The sequence below is a fragment of the Coenobita brevimanus genome, chromosome 27 (genome assembly GCF_032717465.1).
Source record: "Coenobita brevimanus isolate Jiangsu-jjx chromosome 27, ASM3271746v2, whole genome shotgun sequence".
In the NCBI taxonomy this organism is placed as follows: Eukaryota; Metazoa; Arthropoda; class Malacostraca; order Decapoda; family Coenobitidae; genus Coenobita; species Coenobita brevimanus.
Window position 1 is genome coordinate 7,054,354 of NC_136980.1, and position 25,583 is coordinate 7,079,936.

At 43.7% G+C, this 25,583-nt stretch overlaps 1 protein-coding gene across 4 annotated transcripts in view; it reads right to left on the reverse strand.

Moving 5' to 3' along the window:
* Positions 1 to 461: 461 nt before the first annotated feature.
* The window catches only part of LOC145394558 (uncharacterized), a 60,058-nt gene continuing 34,936 nt past the window's right edge, over positions 462 to 25,583 (reverse strand). For 2 of the 4 annotated variants that reach the window (XM_080268400.1, XM_080268397.1), the window contains 5 exons: positions 25,328 to 25,501; positions 10,428 to 10,604; positions 9,010 to 9,171; positions 584 to 723; positions 462 to 537 (listed from right to left, as the gene is read on the reverse strand). In XM_080268400.1, the coding sequence (XP_080124526.1) occupies positions 498 to 537; positions 584 to 723; positions 9,010 to 9,171; positions 10,428 to 10,604; positions 25,328 to 25,501 (693 nt within the window). In that variant the 3' untranslated portion in view covers positions 462 to 497. The other 2 variants (XM_080268399.1, XM_080268398.1) reach the window with 2 other exon arrangements.

The following is a 25,583-nucleotide window of genomic DNA, read 5'->3' on the forward strand; positions in this document are numbered from 1 at the left end:
TTAAAAAAAGCTACTACATTCTTCAAACCAAACATAACCATCACTACACAGATTCTTTATTGCTACCACCACATACCACAAATGATCTAATGGAACCACATCCCTCCAACCACACAAAACTAAGCCTTCACATCTACTTTCACCACAACAAACAAATGTGGATGTACTACAGACTTTCCACATAGTCACTATTACCTCACCACATTGCCTCCACAACAACCATCCACCCTCTCCATAGCCACCACTCCTTTCACTGATACCACCACAAATCACGGCAACCATATCTACCACACCTGCAACCATATCTGCCACACTGACTACACAAGTACCCAACCATCCACCCTCTCCACTACTACCACACCAACACAGCAAATGCTAACACCACATTCTCTCCAATACCACATAATACCACAAGTCAACCAAAGCATCAACTCCCACTCCACTACCATTACAATAACATGACCACCATAATACAATGACTACCATCCTACACCACACTACCACACCATCACTACCACGCATTCTCCATTACCACAACTACCACATTCCCACCACAACAACCACACTGTCTCCATCTACCTACTGGTCGTAGTACTCTGAATACGAACGATTCTTTCCAGACCTTCGGGACCGGGCTCTGGTACCCTCCGCAAAATTATCACAGAACCGTTGTGTCTGGGGCTTCTCCTCTCTGGTGCGGCGCCCTTCCTTCAGTATCTTCTCCTGCAATGGGAAAAATAAGAGTTTCTTTAATTTTAGGAGTACATGGAAGTACAGCACACCCTCATTACAAGATCGCTCAGTACATGATCACTTGCTTATATGATTAATACAAATATAGTACTGTACCTTTCATGTGAAGAGAATGGAGAATGAAAAACTGACTAAGAGGGTGTATGTAGGTGAGGTGGAGGGAGGGAGAGGGAGGGGTAGACCGAGGATGAGGTGGAGAGATGGAGTAGAGAGGTATATGAGGGAGGGGGAGGTGAGTTGGGGGGAGGGTAGTGGTGGGTGACAGAGCGACTTGGAGGCATTTTGTCTGTGACCACCCTTTGCGAGATTAGGGCGTCGGGCTATAGATAGATAGATAGACAGACCATTCATATCACAATTGTTTTTTCTCTATGCAACTGCTGTAGTGATTGATTTCTCATTACACAATAATTTTCCTGTGAATACGATCACTACAACGCAAAATTTGTCATATGATCAGTTTTCAAACATCCAAGTCGTAAAAGGAGGGTGTGTGATACGTGAAACAGGAGACATACTGGCCCATAATTAGATTATCTGTTGGAAAGGGAAAATTCCTCTGATGATGTATTGAAAATGTGTTATTAAAAAAATCCTTCCCATCCACCAAATCCTCTGAAAAAATAAACAGCAAGAAAACAACAGAAAAACATCATGTCTTCAAGGACAAAAAAGGGCACTGAAGGCAATGTTGATGGGAAAAACAGAAGAGGAAATACTACATGCTATAAAATCCCTAAGCTACAGTCCTGGAGGGGGAATGCAATTGCAGGATGTTTACTTAATCATTTCACTATCATCAATATACAAGTCAGCCTGGAAAATAAACACTCAACACTGAAAACAAACAACACTGACATGGACAATAAACCACACACATATTATGCAAGCAATATACCCAAATTACTCCTTTGGGGCTAATCGAGCTGGACCATCAGGCATCATTTTTTTTTTTTTAAATTCTATTCTTGCTATCTACAGACAACCGTAAGTTACTTTGGAGAGGCTTTTCGATCTAGTGGGTTAAAGCCTTCATTAATCCCTTCATTACCAGAGATCTTGCCTATATTTACTAAAATCATCTGGAGACACCCATATATAAAAAATACACCACCACACTGAAGGGCTCAAGTTGGTTAAAAGCGTACCTTCTTGCTGGTGATGTCAGTGAAATGTTTACATACATACATACACAAATATGATGCAATGTCTCCCCTTAACCCGTTAACTGCTCATGGCGGTCTTTTGGAGGTGTCCGTGGTGTGCAGACATATGGGTAAAAATTAAATTTTCCAAAGGCCAAATTTTGTCTTAGGAATTGAAAGAACACATGCCAAAGTGTATACTAATGAATATTAGCTCAATATTTACCTTGGTAAAGCCATGGATGAACATTGAAAGTGTCTGATTCCCTATTGGAATGTATGGTTTTCGTTTTCTTTTCCTTTTTCCTTTTCGGTTTTGGTTCTGAAGACTCAAACATGCTTGAATGGGTTGGCCTTGGTCACCATGGCACTATATTTGAAATTCACCTGCGCAGCCAGGGCTGTATTGAGCAGTCGCACTTGGAACGGCCCAGGCTGTACAGAGCCATTAATGGGTTAAGGAATCTTTAAGTGGAGCCCCTCAGATAGCGTTATTTTCAACAGCGAATGCACGGATAACGATAGGAAAGAAACTATCTCATAGCAATTAATGTTGCATGGTTAGCGTTAATCCGCTAGGCATTTAACACATAGCGAGTGGGTGGGCAGAGTTACCAAGGTCAGACCTGGTCAGACCCTGGTAACACTGACAGTGAGTGTGAGTCTATCCTCACTCACTTCATTGACCCATTGTTTATCCACACGCTGCGCATTCATTCAACTCGTCGCAGTCTCGCCGTTGTTAAAGTTTTTTTGTGACCTTCCATTTATTGTCTGGCTACTGAGCGTTCTATTATCATGGCTTCAACTTCGGGGGCTGGCCCAAGTGGTGACAGTGGCCCAGGGAAAAAAAACAGGAAGTGCAGGTAGTGTAAAAAGTGATAAAAAAGGCCAGAGAATACATGCGTGGCAAGCCAAAGAAACAATACAGCGTGGAGGAAAAGAAAATGATAATCCAGATGATTAAAGACAGTGCAAAGACATGTGAAATTGTTAAACTGTTGAATGTGCCTGAATCAAGTGTAAGAAACATAAGAAAGAAAAAGGATGAGATAAAGGCAGCAATAAAAACTACAACAAAGTATTTTATGGGTGGTGCAGGTGGAGCTAGACGGGCCATGCACGACGCTACCGAAAAAAAAACAGACTCCAAGCGGTGACTGAACATTATGTAATGAAGTGGTTAGCAAGGCGATTAAGAAAAGGAGCAAGTGTTGATGGACCAGAAATTTGTGCAAGGGAAATAGCAGTGTACCAGGGACTATGCGTAATTTTTTTTTTTTTTTTAAATCCTGCTCCTTTTAATGCCTCACGTGGGTGGCGACGCAGGTTTAAAAAATGCTGGGGGGTAAAGCTGGCTTTCTACCAGGGCGAGGTTGCATCTGCAGACACTACAGCTGCACAAGAATTTCCCCAAATTTCTAAGGCTATAATGGAGGAAGGAGGGTATACCCCAGATGAAGTTTTTAATTGTGACGAGACTGGGGTGTATTGGAAGAAATCACCCAAGTCCACCTATGCCCACAAAAACCTTCGTCAGGCTGCTGGAACCAAAATGGCCAAGGATCACTTCTGTGTCCTGCTTTGCTGCAATACTTCAGGAGACTTCAAAATGAAACCCATTATTGTCTATAAATATGCCAAACCACATTCCAACTGCCACTGTGATATGAACAAACTCCCTAACTGTTTGTGGTACTCAAACAGCACTGGATACATAACCTCAAGGCTTTCTATTAAGAGGTTAGATGAGATTTTTTGCCCCAGACTCGCAAGTATTGCAAGAAGAAAAATATTGACTGGAAAATATTGTTATTCCTGGATAATGCACCCGGGCACGCTCGCTTCATGGTAGACCGCCACCCTAGCATACAGGTTGTTTTAATGCCTCCCAACACTACCGCCAAAATTCAACCTTTTGATCAAGAGTTAATTGCTAACACTAAACTCTTCTTCTATGGCAAACTCCACAGCAAATTGAGGGAAAAGACTGATAACTTTCGAAAACTGAAGGAGATCCAAGAGGCTAACTCTAGTGACAGTGAACCCAATCAAGAGGCAAGTCAAGAGGAAGAGGATCAAGAGGAAATAACCATCAAGGCCTTTTGGAAGTCTTTTAAGATAAAGCATGCAGTGGATTTGTTCTGTGAAGCTTGGGGCCAGATCAATCAAGCCACCATTGCACATGCTTGGGCCCCTCTGCTTCCACATTTGAAACATGCAGGCGAGGCAGCCAGGCAGGAGCTGCAGGTGGTGGCACGTGCGACTGCTGATATCATCAGAACTGTGCCGGGACTCTCGTGTGTGTCTGACAAAGAAATCGTGGACTTGGTAGGAGGTGAAGATCAAGAAGAAACTGCTGAGGAGATGCTGAACCAAGATGAGGAAGAGGAAGAGGAAGAGGAAGTGCAAGAAGATAAGGAAGAAGAAAAGAAACCAAATGAGCCAACAGTAAAGGATTTGTCTGAAATCCTGGCCATACTGTCCGAAGTTCAAGACAAGGTAACCTCTCTCCATTTTAACTGTTGAGACCAAGCCCTAGTGTATTTCCAAGATCTGACGAAAATCTTCACCGAGAACCTGGGTAGGGATCCACAAAACTCCGCTGGATGGCAGCCTTAAGGCTGGCCTTATATGAAATATTAAAGGCAGCCCTACGGCTGCCTCTAAGGCTCATGCACGACGACCCCTTGCCTTGTCTTAAGGCTGACTTAAGTTTCGTGAATTGGCCACCATTGCACACGCTTGGGCCCCTCTGCTTCCACATTTGAAACATGCGGGCGAGGCAGCCAGGCAGGAGCTGCAAGTGGTGGCTAGCCTTAACTGTAGGGAATGTTTTGGGGGAAATCTCATGCGTCAGCTGAGACCCTTCCGACCATTCAGACGGCAGAACACAGAAACACTGGGCCAATCACAGAGCTTCATGAATCAGCTGGGGGTGAGAGGCGAGAGTGAGTGTTTATGTTACCGGCAAAGTGGGAAACCTGTCATAGAATGCCTAGGTAAACTATGTATTGCTAAAATTTCAAGACATAAAAATCCTAGACATTCTACAGAATACCTAAGCATTCTATTAAAATCTCTAGGTAAAATGTATGAAGTCAGAATGAAATAAGCTTATTTCATACCTTGCCAAAAAATGCTAGACATTCTACATAATGCCTAGGCATTCTATGCAATACCTTAATTTCACACAATGCCGGTAACATTTACACAACAGTCAAGGATAAGCACGTGAAGTACCGGAAATTAATTGAAAACAATGTCGAGTGCAATGAAAAGCTCTCCAGCATTACACCCACACAACCTTTTAAACATTAGTAAGATAGGAGGGTTTAAGAGTAAAGAAACAAAATAGCAATATGAACGGGAACTTATTATGTCTGCCATGTTTTACCTAACCATTGTCTAACTTCACACAAAGTAATCAGCAACCACAGTTACCTAGCAGAAAACTGTTACCATAGACACCTTGGTTCACATCTCTCGTGGAGGTTAGAATTAGCCCAGATATGGGCAGCGTGATTGCTGCCAGGATATCTGTAATTACAGCTCAATATTTTTTTGATGTCACAACTTGCACATCCAGTGAATGGAACCCTTTGCAACTGACAAATACATGTTCTTTGCGATCTGGGGCCTTCATTGGTATGAGGATTCAATCCATTGCTCCAAGCACTTTAGGAAGTTAACAATGAAGAATTATCACCAATCCATAATATGGTTGCATGGCAAAGCAGAAGTAGTGGGAAAATAAAGACCATAAGAAACAAGCAAACATCAAGAAAAGGGGGTAGGACAGAAGACAGAAGAGGACAGGTAGGAAAGAAGGACTGATGACAAAAAGGCTCCTCCATAGTTGCCCTTTACAAGCAGGGACTTTGGCGAAACCTTTGCCATTGCACTTGACATCTCAAAGGCTTTCGATCGAGTCTGGCATAAATCTTTAATTTCCAAACTGCCCTCCTACGGTTTCTATCCTTCTATCTGTGCCTTCATCGCTAGCTTCCTTTCTGGTCATTCTATAGCCGCTGTTGTAGACGGCCATTGTTCTTCTCCTAGATCTATCAACAGTGGTGTTCCTCAGGGCTCTGTCCTATCACCAACTCTCTTCCTTTTATTCATCAATGATCTTCTAAGCTGTACATCTACCCCTATCCACTCATACGCTGATGACTCCACCCTTCACCTTTCCATTCGGTTCCCGCAACGCCCATCTCAACAGTTACTTCAAGAAACAAGGGATGAGGCTATGGCACACCTAATGTCTGACTTGGCTTGTATCTCTGACTGGGGTAAAAATAATATGGTTGTCTTTAATGCATCTAAGACTCAGTTCTTACACCAATCAACCCGACAAAATCTTCCACAGGTATACCCACTAATGTTTAATAATATTCAGCTTAATCCTGCATCATCCTTGAACATGCTTGGGGTTTCATTTACTCGGGACTTATCTTGGAAAGATCATATTACATCTCTTGTAAAATCTGCTTCCAAGAGATTGGGTGTGCTAAGCCGACTCCACTCTTTCTTTACCCCTGCACAATTGTTGACTCTATACAGGGGTTTTATCCGCCCCTGTGTGGAGTACAACTCTCATGTGTGGGGAGGCTCCCCACACACAGCTCTTCTCAATAGGGTGGAGTCAAAGGCTTTTCGTCTCATTAACTCTCCTCCTCTTACTGACTCCCTTCAACCTCTGTCTCTTCGCCGCACTGTTGCATCTTTATCTCTTTTCTATCGCTACTTTAATGGTCACTGCTCCTCTGAACTGTCTGCTTGCATTCCTCCACCTCTACGACGGGCGCGTAGCACCCGTCTGGCAGCAAACTCTCATCCCTTTTTTGTCCAACTCTCTAATGCAAGAGTTAACTGTTACTCCCAGTCTTTCATTTATGCAACAGGTCAGCTCTGGAACTGTCTCCCTCTGTCTGTATTTCCTGCTGTCTATGATCTCCAGTCTTTCAAACGCAGTGTGTCCAGGCATCTCAAAATGATCGGATCTTGAATTTGGCTCTATATTGTATTTTGTTTTTCTCTTGGAGGGAACTGTTACTGCGGCCTCATGGCCTTTGGTTCCTTCTTCCTCGCATTTAAAAAAAAAAAAAAAAGGGGGGGATACTGGGGATGCATTCTTTCCCTCCCTCCTCATGAGGACCCAAGCACTTTAGAAAAATTATTTATTCTGTGGAAACCCTCTAGTCTCTGTCCTTCTCAGCAAAGCACTGGGCTTCTTAATTTTTCTGTCATTTCCTGTATAAAGCATGTCACACATGATATCACTTTGGATATACTTGTTGATTGATGAATACCACTCTCCAACAACACTCTGAAAATTCCCCTGGGTTGCCAAAAATTGTTGCGTAGGCAAGAATGGCATGGGAGTGTAGTGTAACACTCCCAGGATGAGGCTCAAGTTTTGTTAAACAAAGGAATTCGCTCCTGGGGAGACGATATTGTCTCAATGCATGTTCATCATTATGTTATGGGGGTTCAGTGCATCCAGGAAACCTCCATTCCCCTCGCAAGGCACGATCTAGTTCACAGGCAACCATGAACTACATACCGAGATAAACAATAACAAGTTTGGTCCGGTTTGTGCTACAGAGAATATAAAATCGGAGTTACAGTACTTTATTTACGGGTCTCAATACGGTAAGGTTGCTCCGACCCAGCCTCAGCGGCTGAGGCGGCCTTACCAGGGCTTACCCTCCTGTATGTGCTTCGTGCATGGGCCTTAGCGACCTATGGCCTTAAACTACCCGACTTAAGGACATGTGTAGCCTTAAGGCCATTTGTGCATCTGGGCCCTGAATGACAAAATAAATGCAAAGCGCCAGACACTGATCACACGATTTTTAAGTCAGCAGCAAGAAAACTCTGAGGCACAAAGACAAACCATTATGCCTTGTCAGACGAAGAGGACGATGTCGACATGCCCCGTTCAACTTGAGGAGGACCTATATGATGGTTGGGAAGATGAGGAAACAGAGGCCCATCGCATTGAGAATGAAGTTCGTTTGCGTGTGTTATGATGTGAGGGATGAGAGGAACTCTAGGGACGAGAGATTGAGAGTGAGCAGAGTCAGGGTCGTGGTCACTACACTGCCGCGGTATAGTAACCACCAAGCACGACAGTAATTTTAACAATAAATAGCAAAAGTGATTTAAAAGTTTTGTTTATCCTTTTGCATGTTAAGTGAAAGTTTATTTTATTAGTGTTCACAGTAGGAATTTAGGGTTTAGTTGGAGTGCACGCAGTATTTATTTTTTAGTGGCTCTAGCAGGTTGAAATGGTACGATAACTATATTTATCAGTAAGAAGCACTCAAAATGAATTAAAAGTAAGTTTGTTAATCTTCTCTGAATATGTAGTATACGTTTATCTCATTACTGAAGAAATATGACGTGATATTAAGGGTTAATGGAGGAAACTAGGGGTATAGCTGAAGGAGTCCAGGACTGTATTAATTTTTTTAGCTTAGAAGTTTGCCTCTCAGATAGCGATTTCATGGATAGTGGCCATTTTGACGGACTAATAAGGTCGCTATCCAAGAGACCCCACTGTACTGCACTGAGGTTGGCTATGGTACAGCTGATGTTTTCTAAGGACTGGAAGCTAAACCAAGTGCCAAAATCAGAAAATTATTTCCAACAATTGCTGAAAACAGCTGAGAAAAGAAACTGAGATGTGTAATAAAATTATTAACACTCCAAGAATCTTAGCTCGGACTTTGACTCTACATACTGTCGCTGTTTGAGCTGTTATAGCTGTTATGGTCTTGAGCATGAATAACTGTCATTAAAACATACAAACAAATTAGTGTAAAAGCAAATCTTCACAGTAGAACGTCTTTTTTTGAAGGATGGAGAGGAAGTTGGAATATTTGTATAACCAGGCAGCTCCACCATCTGGCTACATCAGTGCTGCCTCATGAAGGCAGTCATCTCCAGCATCAATTACAGCAGTGAAAATCATACATACTGTACCTTCTTCTAGTTCAGGGGCTTGGTGAACTTCTTAAGGATATGCATCAGTGAAAATCATACATACATTCTTCTTATTGGTGGCCTTGTTGAATTCCACAGTACTGAAAATTGTACCTACCTTCTTCTTAGTGTTGGCTTCATTGAATTTCTTAAGGATATCAGGACAACCCTCAAGGTTCTCCTCTGGCTCCCACGTATTGCACTTGTCGTCGAACCCCAGCCATTTCACCAAGTACTCTTTCTTGCCCCTCTTTTCACGTGCATCCAGGATTTTCTCTACCTGATGTATGAAAAAGGTAGCTACATATCTATCTATCATCATCCAGGCCTCCTTTCCCACTCAAAGCTGGAGTCAGTTTGGTTCAGAGCCAGGAAAAAAATTGATTGAATGAAATAATAACCAGTTTACCCAACTGAATGAGCCATAATTCCATTCTCACCAATCAAGCCCATGAATTCTGACTCCAGGATTCTGGGGGCTCTACGCTAAAACATTACCCAAACACCTATCTACGTAATAACATAAGGGGAGTGTTTTAATTTCATTTGAAGGAAGAAGTCTTGTTTCTATTTCTACTTCATGTTAGTCTAGGATTTTCTCAACCTGTGGAGGTGAAAAAGTTGACCATTAATTTATCAACAGACTAAACCATCATCCACATATCATTCTATAGGCTATAATAGGAAAAATACTCTCATTTCCATTAAACAAACCATACCCTTTCTTGATCTTCTAAATGTACTGCAGACATGGGGTCTATTACTGGGTTTCTATTACTATTACTATTAATTTCAATTGCTGTCTATTATATTACTATTATAATTACTTTAGTGGTCGTCTATTACTATTATTATTACCATTACTTGGTCATCTATTAGTATTACTATTACTATCAATATATTATTTATGATAACGGTATTAATTAAATTAAAAATGTTTTTTATTTTCATTATCGCTGGGAGGCTGTTCCACTGAATGCACAAGTATGTCTAGATCACCTGATGGCCTGTTGACCACTCTCCATTCTGCATGGTCTCCTGTGGTGTACCTGCAGCTTGGAAAGCAGCCAACAGGTAACCAAGGTGAGAAGGCTGTTTTCACTGATTATGGTAAACGGTACTAAAGAACTGTCTGTAATGGGAAAGTAGTATACAATAATCTATTACTTTGACTTCTATTACTATTACTATTACAGCCAAGAACTTGTGATCTATTACTATTACTATTACTTTGAAAGCCCTGAAATAGTCTCTTACTATTACTATTACCCTATGTCTGATGTAGGATTTTTTCAACATGTGGGCATGAAGAAATTATATATACTGGTACACCTTTCAAGTTAAAATACTATCTACATATCTTTCTACAAGCAACACCAAAGAACAACATTTATTCTTATTAAATGATCCATACTCCTTGTCCTTCCAAAGGGCAATGCTTCCTACAGCTATGGCCAAAATAAGAGAAAACCAATCTTTCTCACATACTTCTACAGTACTAATAAACCCCAAATCCCAGTGGAACCTACAGCCCACCTGCCAGTCCTCCTGCTTCTCCAGCTTCTCGAGGGTTTTCTTGAAGTGTCCGAGTATCTCTGGGCAGTTCATCTCATCCTCGGCCAGCCAAGAGTCGTACTTGGAACTCCAGCCCTTCCACCGCACCTTGTACTCCTCACGACCCTTGTTCAGACGTAAGCCCATGATGGCTTCAACCTATCAAGAGGATATATATATACAGGTGTAATGTGCTTCTTTTAGCCTGGCAAGGATCCCTAATTCTTCTTAATTCAGATGCTGGGCAAGTCAGATGGAGGGGTGATTTGACTAGATGTGTGGTTCTTTTACAGTAACCTGCTCAAGATTTTTGTTTTTTTGCAGTTAATTTCACTTAGCTCTGTGGCAGGAAAAAACAATACAACAGCTCTGTGCCTTTTTCACAGCATCTGTTTGTGTCTAGTATAAAATGCTATTGTTAATATACTATGACAAACTAGCATTCAAGATGGAGAGATGGCAATTTTAAGCCAACTTAGACTCAATACCACCTCATAACTTGGGTTCTCACAATTTCACACAGCCACAGCTTAGCAATGAAGTATTGGGAGTGGCCCAATTATGTCAGGTGAAAAGAAACTGACTAGCTACAGTTTCAAACTTATGTAAGGTTAATGCATATCAAGATAATATATAAATATTTGTTTAATTATTTGTTTTAACATAAACTGTATGAGAAAAAACAATAGAAAATAATGCTAATACACCTAATATGTCACACACTTTCCCCTAGCATATATAATATATATACAGTAATCACTCCAATATCAGACGTAATAGAGCCATAGGTAGGTCCGGTTATTGGTTTTGTCCGGATATTGGGCCCCAGCTTATGGACTTGTACTTATGGACCCTAACTCAGAGAAACACCTATACAACTCCCTCTGGACATGCATAGCACCTATTTAAGACCCAAATCACACCAATAAGGCACATAAATGACTGAAATAAATGCAAAAGAAACATAAAATGAGGGTTTAGAAGTATGTTCATACATTAACAAACATTCTGGTACTTATGGACCCTAACCTAGCCTAACTCAGAAAAACACATTCCTACTGCACATGCATAGCTACTAACACCCTATTCACACCAATAAGGGACATTAAAGAGTGAAATGAGGTAAGTATAGTAGGGAAAAAAGTACAGTATGAAACATTCTGGCTACTTACAGCAAGTCCCTGGCCACCTCGATGAATAACCGCCTCCTCTCGGACTCTGACAGTAAGAACGATTTCCTGAAGCACTTGCAGTACACTGTTCCTGAAGTCTTGCACTGAACTTAGTCAATAACACACAGAAGTCCGTTCTCTTCACAGTGTGCACTTTTGTCTAAATAATGCTCCATTGTAACTTAGTGTTGCACTTTAACTTTTCCCAATTTTTTTAAATTTTCCAAAGCCAAAACAAGCAAGTCTATTTACATTACATTTTTTTCTAGTCTTTTCTTTCACAACTTTAAATCCTTAACACAACACACTGTTTTTTTCACTGCACAACACTCAAAATTCCCGTGTGGTCTAGTGGAGAAGTTCTTGCTGTTTATTCACTGTCAGAGTCCGAGAGTATCACTGGCAGGTGACCTACGGGTGCATCGCTGGGTCGTGGTGATGGCGTACCCACTGCAGAGGATTCTGAAGAGAGCCACAAACTCACTTCGAGCGGTGACTCCACCATGGCTGATGTGCTGGGCTGTGGCTCGGAGCATGAGGGCCTGTCTTGGGGAGGCAACGGAGTGGAGCCAGGGCTGGGCACAGCGGTGGTCACGGGCCTGAAAAAACTGTCAATGGTTGATTGACGCAATGACCGATGATTCTGACGATTGATGATGCGCTGCCTGAAAGCACACACTTCCTCCACGAGTCCCAAGGGCCCCATCTCCCTGTCGCAGTCCGAGTGTTCCAGGTAGTCTAGGACGAACTCTAGATGTTCCCGGAGTGCGCTCGACTTGGGGACGGCTGGAGTAGTGTCCTGCTGAGAGGAGTCCGCATAATCATCGCCTTCAGCGTCGGAATCTTCAAGTTCAGTACTGACACCTGCAACCGAAGACGCGATCTCGATATCAGACAATATCTGATACCCAGGATCGCCCTCGTCGTCATCCAACCACTCACGAACATCGTCCACATCAACATCGTCGCCGTGCATACGTAGCCGTGCATGGAAGTCATCCACGTCAAACCCTAGAAAATCGTACTCCACATCCGTTCCGAGAAGCAGACGAGACCAACCATTTTCAAGAGTTTTCACATGGACTTCCTTCCATGCACTAGCCCAGTTGTACAGCACAGACTTGATGTTGTAGCGGTGAAGGTTTTCCAAAGTCCACTTGCCTCGTGTGTCCCGTCCCTCCCTGCGCTCGTCCTCGTCCTCGAGAACAACCATCACCTCGTCCAGGAACTTCCGACGGTATAGGCGCTTTGTTGCCACGATCACTCCTTGGTCCATTGGTTGAATGAGAGCAGTCGTATTAGGTGGCAGAAACATGCACCTAATACGGCCATTTTCAGCAACCAAGTCCTTGTCGCACGGGTGGGCAGGTGCACTGTCGAGTAGAAGGAGAGCCTTTACCTGGTCGCGCGAGATTCCCAGTGTCTTCGTCTGGTAATGGATGACCTCCTTGACGAAGTGATGGTGAAACCAGTCTTTGAAGATCACAGCTGTGAACCATGCCTTCAAAGAATGGTACCAGACGACAGGAAGGACATCCATCACCCCACGAAGGCACCGAGGCTGCTTTGCGCAGCCAACAACAACGGGCTTAAGTCGGTGCATGCCGTTAGCATTGGCACAACACAAAGCAGATATCCGTTCCTTGGAAAGCTTGCGGCCAGGTACACGCTTCTCCGTCTCCTCGGCTAGAGTGTTCGTTGGTAGCGAGCGATAGAATAGGCCAGTTTCGTCAGCATTGTAGACTTGACCGAGAGTTAGGCCCTCCCTGTCGATCAAGCCTTTTACTATGTGCCGAAACTCGTCACCTCCATCCTCGTTAGCGTCCAATGCTTCGCCATGTGCTTTACGGTTGGTAAGGCCATGTCGCAACTTGAACGTGAAGAGCCAACCCTCGGATGCCTTTAAGTCTAGGGCGTCGTGAAGCCTGGCGAACTTCTCAGCAGCAGCCTTCAGCTCCGTTCCACGTACCATCACACCAGCAGCACATTGTTGTCGATACCAAATCAACGTGGATCGGTTGATTTCTGCAAACTTGGGGGTAAATATAACCTTCCTTTCCACGTTGCGTTTGCTTCTCAACGAGAAGTCAGCCGTGTACTGCATGAGTTTGTCTCGGGACCTCTTGATATCGAACAAGGTAGACCGGGCCAGGTTGAACTCGCGAAGAATGCGTGAAGAAGACCAACCCGCATCCACTTTCTCCAATATCTCCCTCTTCTTCTCCAGAGTCAACACCACTCTCTTGCTTTTCACAGGTGGCGGGGCCATCATCACACACACTAAGAGGTGGCCCGAGAGCAGCAGGAGGCCCTGCAGCAGGTAGGGCACCACCACAAAAGCAATCACGTGGGCAGCCATTACGACGAGCGTGCACTCGCGGTGAGAGACAGGCGGGAAGAGGGGAGGATGCAGCGGCGCTCTATCGGACGTCGGAGGAATGACGCGCCAAAACAATGCTCTCCCGCGGTGCGCGCGGTAAGTTCAAAATATGGACGGGAAAAAATTGTTTCTTTTAATAATTTTTTGGGGTTTTCGGACCATTTTGGGAATGTTGGATCCCAGGACGATTATGTCCGGGTAGTGGGGATGTTCGGTTATTGGGCGTCTGGATATTAGAGTGATTACTGTATATAGTAATCCCTGTAATATCCGGACGCCCATTTTCCGGACATCCCCAATAACCGGACATTTTCGTCCCGGGATCCAGTATTCCCAAAATGGGCCAAAAACCGCAAAAAAATTGAAAAAAATCAGACTTTTCCCACCCGTAATTTGAAGTTGGCGTGCGCAGCGCGGGCCACCTGTGTTCTGGTGTGTTGTTCTGCCGACGTCTGCTAGAGCTCCCCTGCATCCTCCCCACTTACCGCCCGTCTCTTGTTGTGTGTGCACGCTCGTCGTCATGGCCGCCCATGTGCTCGCTTTTGTGGTGGTACCTTACCTGCTGCAGGCTCTCCTGCTGCTCTCGTGCCTCTCCTTCGTGTGTGTGTGATGATGGCTCCGCCGCCTGAAAAGAGGAAGAGAGTGGTTTTGACTCTGGAGAAGAAGAGGGAGATATTGGACAAGGTGGATGTGGGATGGTCTACCTCACGCATCCTCCATGAATTCAACCTGGCCTGATCTACTTTGTATGATATCAAGAGATCCCACGACAAACTCATGCAGTACACGGCTGACTTCTTGTCGAAAAGCAAACGCAACGTGGAGAGGAAGGTGATGTATACTCCCAAGTATGCAGAAGTCGACCGCTCCACGTTGATTTGGTATCGACAGCAATGTGCTGCTGGTGTGATGGTGCGTGGCACGGAACTGAAGGCTGCTGCTGAGAAGTTCGCAAGGCTTCATGACGCCCAAGACTTCAAGGCATCCGAAGGTTGGCTCTTCGCGTTCAAGTTATGACATGGCCTTACCAACCGAAAGTCTCATGGTGAAGCTTTGGACGCCAACGAGGATGGAGTAGATGAGTTTAGGCATAAGGTGAAGGGCTTGATCGACAGGGAGGGCCTCACTCTCAGTCAAGTCCACAACGCTGACGAAACTGGCTTATTCTATCGCTCTTTGCCTACGAACACTCTAGCCGAGGAGACGGAGAAGCGTGTACCTGGCCGCAAGCTCTGCAAACAACGGATATCTGCTTTGTGTTTTGCCAATGCTAACGGCATGCACCGGCTCAAGCCCATTATTGCTGGCCATGCAAAGCTGCCTCGGTGTCTTTGTGGGCTGATGGATGTCCTTCCTGTCGTTTCTTACCATTCTTTGAAGGGATGGTTCACAGCCCAAATCTTCAAAGACTGGTTCCACCTCCATTTCGTCAAGGAGGTCATTCATTACCAGACGGAGAAACTGGGAATCCCACGCGGCCAGGTAAAGGCCCTCCTTCTCCTCAACAATGCACCTGCTCACCCGTGCGACAAGGAGTTGGTGGCTGAGAATGGGCGCACTAGGTGCATGTTTCTGCCACCTAATACTACTGCTCTCATCCAGCCAATGGACCAAGGAGTGATCGTGACAACGAAGAGGCTGTACCGCCGGAAGTTCCTCGACGAGGTGATGGTTGTTCTCGAGGACGAGCGCAGGGAGGGACGGGACACGTGAGGCCAGCGGACTTTGGAAAAAACCTTCGCCGCTACAACATCAAGTCTGCCATCTACAACTGGGCCAGTGCATGGAAGGAAATCCCTGTCAAGACTCTAGAAAATGGTTGGTTTCGTCTGCTTCTCAGAACGGATGTGGAGCACGATTTCCTAGGTTTTGACATGGATGACTTCCATGCACGTCTACGTGCGCATGGGGACGATGTTGATGTGGACAAAGTGCGTGAGTGGTTGGATGACGACAAGGGCGATCCTGGGTATCAGATATTGTCTGATATCGAGATCGCATCTTCAGTTGCAGGTGTCAGTACCCAGCTTGAAGATTCCGACAAGGACGGTGACGATGATGCGGACTCCTCTCAGTGTGACATTACTCCAGCCATTCCCAAGCTAAGTGCACTCCGGGAACACCTAGAGTTCGTTCTGGACTACCTGGAACACCCGGACTGCGACAGGGAGATGGGGCCCTTGGGATTTGTGGAGGAAGTGCGCGCTTTCAGGCAGCACATCATTAATCGTCAAAATCGTAATTCCTTATGTCAATCAACCATTGACAGCTTTTTCAGGCCCGTGATCCCTGCTGTACCCAGCTCTGGCTCCACTCCATTGCCTCCGCAAGACAGGCCTTCATGCTCCGAGCCACAGCCCAGCACATCAGGCACGGTGGAGTCACCACTCGACGTGAGTTTGCGCCTCTCTTCAGAGTCATCTGCAGTGGGTACACCATCACCACGACCCAGCGACGCACCCCTAGGTCACCTGCATGTGCTACTCTCAGACTCTGACAATGATTAGACACCAAGAACTTCTCCACTAGACCACATGGGAATTTACAGTGTTGTACAGTGAAAAAAAAAACAGTGCATAGTGATAAGGAATTTGAGTTCTGAGTGAAAAGACAAAGATTTAATGGACTGTCAATGTAACGTAAATTAACTAGAGTGTGCTTTGTATAGAAAATGGTTTTATGAGTGGAAAGACTTTAAGTGCAGAGTGCAACACTTATTTCATAAAGGTACAATGGAGTGCAAGTAAGACAAGAGTGCGCAGTGTTAAGAGAATGGAATCCTGAGTGCAAATGACTAAGTTCTGTGCAAGACTTCATGAACAGTGTACTGCATGTGCTTCAGGAACTCCTTCTTACTGTCAGAGTCTGAGAGGAGGCGGGTTATTCATCGAGATGACCAGGGACTTGCTGTAAGTACCCAGAATGTTTCATATTGTACTGTATTTTCCATACTTACCTCTAACACCTCATTTCACTCTTTTATGTCCCTTATTGGTGTGAATAGGGTCTTAGGTGCTATGCATGTGCAGTAGGGAGGTGTTTTTTTGAGTTAGGCTAGCTTAAGGTCCATAACTACCAGTCCAGGAGCCAGGGACTTGTTGTAAGTACCCAGAATGTTTGATATTGTATAAACCTACCTCTAAAACCTCATTTTATGGTTCCTTTGCATTTATTTCAGTCTTTTATGTCCCTTATTGGTGTGATTTGGGTCTTAAATAGGTGCAATGCATGTCCAGAGGGAGTTGTATGTGTTTTTCTGAATTAGGGTCCATAAGTACAAGTCCAGGAGGCTGGGGCCCAATATCTGGACGGGATCACTATCCGGACATGCCTTTGGCTCTATTACATCGGATATTGGAGGGATTACTGTATACAGGTAAGCCCTTAATTCACGCGAGGGTTAGGTTCCCAGACCCTTTGCGTATGTGGTAAATTCGCGTATATGTTCTGCCCTTGTGTGCACATAATTACACATGTCTATACGTATATTACATCTGAATAATACTGTTTATGCACTACATACACCTTATAAACTAGCATAAAGTATTAAAAACAACAAAAATGTAAGAAATTTAAAACTGAAACCTGACAATCACAGGCGTAGGTGGAGACACTTCAGCAGTCTGGTGCACTAGCCCTCACTGCCTCCCGTATGCTACATTCTGCCTTCTTTATTGTATGAACAGTTGACTCATTCACCCCAAACATGCAGTTCCAAGACAATTCACAGGCGTAGGTGGAGACACTTTAGCACAGTCTGGTGCACTAGCCCTCACTGTCTCCCGTATGCTACGTTCTCCTTCTTTATTGTATGAACATTTGACTCACCCCAAACATACGGTTCTGAGACAATTCACCATCAAGTCAATTCACCGTCAAAACATGGACAATTCCCTGTCATTCTATTAATATACTTATTATTGATTAACTAATACTTTAATAACTAATTTTCAGGGGGATTTTAAAACTCATATAAGTAAAAAACTAGTGTACTGTACGTACTTGCTAAATAAACTGGTATGTAAATAAATGACGGGGAATCGTCCTGACGGAGAATTGTCGCCGACATTCCACCCTGAAGTTTGTCCAACACTTTGTCAGTGACACCACTTTACCAGCCCGCTTTGGTGTGTTACCACATGCATCACTAGCACTACGCTTAGGCCCCATGTTGGCAGACAAGGCAAGCAATCACTGGAAGGCAGAAAAATAAGCCACAAATAACGATTCTCGATCTCAAGTCACGCATGATTCGACCGTTGGATTCAAACTGACTGTGTGGTGCGTGGTTGACTGACCTCCCAGGCTCCCACACACACATACATATATGTGTGCACACAGGCAGCAGGTAGGCATTTTTTATATCTTATTTATTTCTCTTGTATATTGAAATTACTTATTTGAATACTATAATTTTGTTTTAATTATTGTACGAAAAATTTGTGGATAACCGAAATCGCGTGAAAAAAGTTCGCGTGAATTAAGGGATAAACTGTATATATATATATACAGTAACCTCTCAACTAACACAAGTCTAAAAAACACGTTTTCATTTTAACACGAGCAAATATTTAAGGAGATATGTTTAACTAACAAGGGTTTCTCGATTTAATGTGACTTTACATGTAGGTGATGGTTTCAAATCAGCCGCGCGCGCCTTGGACAGCCCTGAGCTGATAGACCATGTGTGGCAGGTTATGCATAAATTTAATTTTTTATTTGTCTGTTGCTTAATGGATGCAAGAGCTTATAGAGGTTGGGGGAGTGGACTTTCTGACCACTACTTGGTGGTGGCCAGAATTAGGATACAAGTAAGATGGAGGAATAGAAGAAGGGAAAGACGAGAGGAAGGAGTAGTTGCAAGGAGAGTGGAAATGTTACAAGAGGATGAGAAAAAGGCAGCGTATAAGAGAGAAGTGGAGGAACGATTGGGCAAATATGAATTGGAGCAGATGGGGGACGTGGAAGGTGTGTGCAGGATATTTACAGAAGAAATATGCGCAGCATGTGATGTGGTGTGTGGGAGGAAGAGAAGACGGAGGGGGGTGAAGGGAACAGCACGGTGGAATGAAGAGGTGAGACAGGCTGTGGCACAAAAGAAGAAAGCATACAATGAATGGATGAGAAATAGAGGCGTGGAAGAAGTTGAGAGGCGGAAGAGAGAGTTATATGTGGAAAGGAAGAGAGAGGTGAAAAGATTAGTATGAGAGAGTAAGAAGAGAGTGGATGAGGAATTTGGAAGGAATTTGAGTGTAAAGTGGAGGGACTGTAAGAAAATGTTCTGGAAAGAGGTGAAGAGAGTAAGACAGGGTGGAAGTGAGGTTAGCAGGGGAGTGAAAGATAAAAATGGAAGATTACTAGTGGAGAAGGGAGAAAAAGTGAGCAGATGGAGAGAACACTTTAAGGAATTGTTGAACATACAGGATGGAAGTAATGCGAGTATAAGTGGCTGAGGAATGGCTGGGAGAAGGAGGGAGGTGAGAAGACAGGAAGAAATCAGTATGATAGAAGTTGTGGAAGCAATGAAGAAAGTTAAAATGGGGAAAGCCTCAGGAATTCCTGGAGTGTGTGGTGAAATGCTGAAGCATGGGGGAGAGATAATACTTGAATATGTGGAAGATGTGCAGATTGGCTTGGGAGGAAGGTAGAGTCCCGGAAGATTGGAAGTCAAGTATAATTATTCCCTAGTACAAAGAAAAAGGGGAAAAAGAAGTGTTTGGTAATCATAGGGGCATTTGTCTTCTTAGTATAATAGGAAAAGTGTATGGTAGGATACTTACTGACAGAGTTAGAGAAAGAACAGAGGAATTAGTTGGAGAAGAACAGGGAGGCTTTAGGAAGGGAAGAGGTTGTGTAGATCAGATATTCATTCTTAGATCTTTAGTGGAAAAGTTTCTAGAGAAGGGAAAGTAGTTATATGCAGCTTTCATGGATTTGGAGAAAGCATATGACAGGGCAGATAAACAAGGATTGTGGAAAGTATTAAGAATATATGGAGTAGATGGAAAATTGTTGAATGCTGTGAAGAGTATATATGATGGTGCTAAGGCTGCAGTGCGTGTGGATGGTGAACTACGTGAATTTTTCTCTTTGGAGGTTGGGTTGAAACAGGGATGTGTCATGTCTCCATGGTTGTTCAATCTGTTCATGGATGGGGTAATAAAAGAGGTACAAGATAGGGTAGTGGATGTTGGAGTGGCCCTGGTGAGAGAGGATAGTGTTTGGAAACTCCCTGTACTGTTGTTTGCAGATGATACTGTGTTGTTGAGTGAAGACAAAGGGGAGCTGCAAGGCTTGGTGGATGAGTTTGGGAGAGTGTGTAAGAAAGGAATCTAAAGGTGAATGTAGGGAAGAGTAAAGTGATGGTCTTTGAGAGAGGTGAAGTCAGTGAATGTACAGCGAGGTTGGATGGTGAGGAATTGGAAAATGTGAGTACATTTAAGTACTTGGGTAGTGTGATGAGTAAGGATGGAGGTTTGGAGGGTGAAGTGCTTGAAAGGGTACAGTAGGGAAGAAAGGTTGCTGGTTCTTTGAAAGCAGTGATAAGAAACAGGAAAGTGAGCATGGCAGTGAAAAAGTTACTACATGACAGTACTGTGATACCAACTCTAATGTATGGAAGTGAAGCTTGGACGCTGTTGGAAGGACACAAGTCAAGAGTGAGAGCAGTGGAAATGAGTTATTTAAGAGGAGCCTGTGGAGTCACATGGAGAGACAGGCTGACGAATGAGGATATAAAGGAGCGTTGTGGTGTGGATGTGACAGGAAGCGTTATGAGGAACACACTGAGGTGGTTTGGCCATGTGGAGAGGATGGAGGGTGAAAGACTGACGAAGAGAGTGTATGTGAGTGAGGTGGAGGGGGGAAGAGGGAGGGGGAGGCCAAGGATGAGATGGAGGGATGGGGTGGAGAGGTATATGAGAGAGGGGGGTGTGAGTTGGGAGAAGGGCAGTGAAATGGCAGGGGACAGGGCGACGTGGAGGCAATTTGTTTGTGGCCACCCCAAACAGGATTGAGGCATCTGGCAATAGATAGAAGATAGATACACTGTTGCTTAAACTGGTTTTATTCAAACTATAATATTCAAAAATGAAGTTTGGCCCCATTCTGAGCAATATGGCTCATTTTCAGACAAAATTTGGCCAGGAAAGTGATGGCAGATCTACATTGTTACAACTTGATGCTGCAAAACAGAAAGAAGAAAACCACTCACACAAAGATAGAGCAGTTCTTTATGAAGAAGACAGAAAACTTAAGGGAGTTATCATCACCAGTAGCACTGGTGTCAGAGGAAGAGGAAGAGGAAGGACAGCAGAGCCAGGAGGAACAACAAATTTAGGGTGGGGAAAGGCGGGAGGTGGGGTAGCGCGATGGGGAGGGACAGCAGCAGACGACGAGTGATGCATAGATGAAGTGAGGCTGTGTGTTGTTATTGTTTGTGACCTACTTACTGTAATGAAAATGTTGCTTTTACTGTAGTGTTTTTACGACCTACTAATGCATTAATAATGTTGAGGAACTTTCACAATGCCGTGAATGAAGCTGAATTGAAAGAAAATCCATGTAAAAAACAAAAACAGTATGTATTTGGGGAGAAGTAAACAATGCTTCAGCCCAACTAGGGCTCAAATGTTGTTTATTTCTCCCCAAATATACTGTTCTTGATTTTTAAGTGGATTTTTCTTCAAATTAATAATGTTGCTTTTAAGTTTAGAGTGGCATAACTCCCCAAATGGGTAGATTTTCCCCGTGTCCAGGAACGTAACCCCCAATATTACCACTGTTTCTTATGGGAAAATTGTTTAAAAAACGCGACCTCTCCAGGAAACTAACCCTCGCGTTATTTGAGAGGTTACTGTATGTATATATATATATATATATATATATATATATATATACAGGAACCTAACCCTCGTGTTATTTGAGAGGTTACTGTGTATATATATATATATATATATGTTCAGCAGGCCCACGAGCAGTGCAGTTCCAGTCTGCACTAATCACATTTGTGCAGTAACATAATCCATACTCATATCAATCAGCATGGTAACACCCCCCATCAGTATGACAAAATTCTTACTGGAGGGACCCCTCTGCACTCCATCTGAAGTTACCTAGTAGTGACAAATGCCAACATGGCCACCAAACATGGCTGCTGCATCTCAGCAGCGCTTAACCCACAACCTGACAACAATGATAGGGGGCAGTTTGAGAGCTTTGAGGCCTAGCCTCAGCTCCAGAGGGGTTAGAAGCACTTCAATCTCCTCCTCTAGCCACTCAGCCTCAGATATCCACCCCCCCAACCATCTACACAACACTCTATCACTCTTCACGGTGAGTACAGTGAGTTCTCGAAATACGAAAACTCGATGTACGAATTTCCGATGGTACGAAAACGATGAATGTAAGACAAATTCCACAATGTGAAAGTATCTGTCTCAATGGTACGAAAAGTGATACGAGAGGAAATACGAAAAATTCAAAATGGGTGCGCTGCACAGTGCCGCACTCGCTTGCGGCAGGAAAACAATCTAACCCCTCTCTGGTAAACATATTTTCACGCACTTCTCAGTCGAGTCACGTCCATCCTCTCCTCTCAGCTTTGCTGTACGTTACACAGTTTTTCATTGTTCTTCCTTGTTTCATATTTTCACCATGCCTCAAGAGCCCTGCATCATCTCCAGCATCTGGGGAACCAGCTGCCAAGAAGAAACAGCACTGTACTCTGACCCTGGAGAGGAAATTGGACCATCAACAGCTTCAGAAACACCTGCACCAGTCGAGGGTCCCACCGTGTGATTTAGCACCATATCAACAAGACAAATCTCCAGCCGCAACACAGGTCTATATTTAACAGTACAGTGTACTAATACTACAGTAATTAGTTGTATGTTTTATCTTTTTATGTCTGTACAATAGTATAGTACTGTATACATGTAATGCATACTTCTAAATAGGAGGGGTAAAGTTCAAGTGGGGGTCCAAAGGGCTCCTGGAATGCATCCCCCCCTTTATATGTATATTTCAATGGGGAAAATAGTTCCGATATATGAAATTTCGGATTACGAAAGGTTAATTTGGTCCCTATCCCTTTCGTATTTCGAGGAATCACTGTACCCTGTGCGACAGAATATGCAGTATACTCTCAATAACCTTTTCTTTCACCCAGTAACGTTTCCAGAGGCTGTATGTGTACTGCAATTAATGTCTGGTATGCTCAGGAGGGAGTAAAAACTTTTCAAGAGGGTCAGAGGGGGTACTCTGGGAAAATTCTTGGACATCTGTGGACTCATTTTCCACATAACATGGGTTAATGCATCCTTTTATGTGGTTTCCATTTGTGCTGTGAAATGTCTAGACCCATTAACCACACTGCTTGAGAGGGAGGAACACTGTATATGTATGTGTATATGTGTATGTATGTATGTGTGTATGTATATATGTATGTGTATGTATATATATATATATAAGGTTTACTGAGTGTGGTGGGGAAGGTACAGTATAAGGAAGAATTATTACAGAGAAAGTAAGAGAGATGTCAGAAGTCCTAATGAGTAATGAACAGGGTGGCTTTACGAGTGGCAGAGGATGTGTGGATCAAATATGTGTAGTGAGACAGATAGCAGAGAAGGCTTGTGAGAAGGACCATTAGGTGTTTATGGCATTCGTGGATCTGGAAAAAGCATACAACAAAGTGGACAGAGGACTGTGGAAAGTTTTGTGCATGTACGGTGTAGATGGTACGCTGCTAGGTGCCATCAAGAGTTTTTATTATGGTAGTGAAGCATGTGTAAGGGTTAATGAGCATCTAAGAGAATGGTTCACGATCGGTGTGGGCGTGCGACAGGGTTGTGCGATGTCTCCGTGGTTGTTCAATATATATATGGATGGGGTGATGAGCAAATAAAAAACACGAGTAATGGAGAGAGGGATGGTGTTGGTAATGAATGGTGATGGATGGAATATCTCAAATTTGCTGTATGCTGATGATGCAGTGATACTTGCAAGTACCGGACAAGAACTTGGTAGGCTAGTGCAGAGTTTTGCTGATGTCTGTGGGTGTTGTGCCTTGAGAGTAAATGTAGAAAAGAGTAAAGTGATGGTTACTGAAAGAGAAGGTGACTTCCACTGCAATGTTACAGTGAATGGAGAGAGAGACTGGAATTGGTGAGAGAGTTCTAATACCTGGGGACAGTGATAGAAAAGAGAGGAAAATGTGCAAAAGAAGTAGAAAGCAGAGTGACACAAGGAAAAGAAGTAGCTGGTGCAATGAAGGCCTTGATAGGAAACAGAGGCTTGAGTTGCAGCTGCACGAGGCTTACATGAAGAAGTGTTAGTGCCAGCTTTAACATATGAATGTGAGACTATGGTGTGGCATGATAATGAGATGTCAAGAGTAAAAGCAGTGGAGATAGGATTGCTGAGGAATACAGAGGGAGGATAGGATACGAAATAATGTGATTCATGAAAGATGTGGAGTGAGGAAGTCAGTGGACACCAAACTCAAAGAGAGTGTACCGAGATGGTATGGTCATGAAGAGAGAATGGATAACACTAGAGTGGTGAAAAAGGTATACCTGAGCGAAGTTCAAGGAGGAAGGAGGCGAGGTAGGACAAGGAAAAGGTGGAGAGATATGGTGGATGAGTGTGTGAGGATAAGAGGTTTGGAAGTCAGTAAGGCCAGGGAACTGACAGGAGTTTGAGCTGGCTGGATGAATGTTGTGAAGAGAAGTGCATGATCAGGGATTTGGCACCCCTTATTAACGTGGCAACGTCTGGACTGACTCTATCAGATATGTTACAGAACGTGGTGAGTGTTTTTAGCATATCAGATAGAGCCAGGATTCCAGGGACTTGAATGATGAGTGAATGGAAGTGTGGCCCATTGGATTGGGCAAATCTGGGCTGTCTGGACATTGCTACTCCTCACCCATATATATATATTATTGTGGCCTATATGACTGGATTTATATATATATATATATATACAGTATATAAATCCAGTCATATAGGCCACACATTCATTACCCCAATTTACTGTTTTTTCAGCTAAGGATAAGATGAGGTAAGATCCAGAAACGAGAGACAACACAAAAGTATAGCTTTCAAATAAGTGTACTAAATGAAATGGGTCATACGAAATATATACTTCATCACCATCCAAACCCCCAATCCCTTCTCAGGATGGGGTGAGGTAAGGTCAACAGAGCAAGTAAAAAATTAACGAAACGAGAAATGACTGAAGTCTGCCCAATTAAATGGGCCACATGCTCATTCATCCACCATTCAAACCCCTGGTATCCTGACTCCATCCCACTCCCTGGTTTCACCTCATATGTCTCCTCCATGTTGCGTCCAGCCGTCTTGAAGTATTTGTTCAGTAGGTCATCACAGTTGAGTTGAGCTTCGGGTACCCAGGAATCATCTCGGGGACCGAACCCCTTCCACCTCACCTTGTACTCTGTGAACCGCCCACGCACACGATGGTCAACTACTGCTTCTACCTGTAACAAGTATGTTGGTGCCGTTAGTATCATCACCATCATCATTATCTCCAATACCTTACTTCCACTTGGGAACCTACAA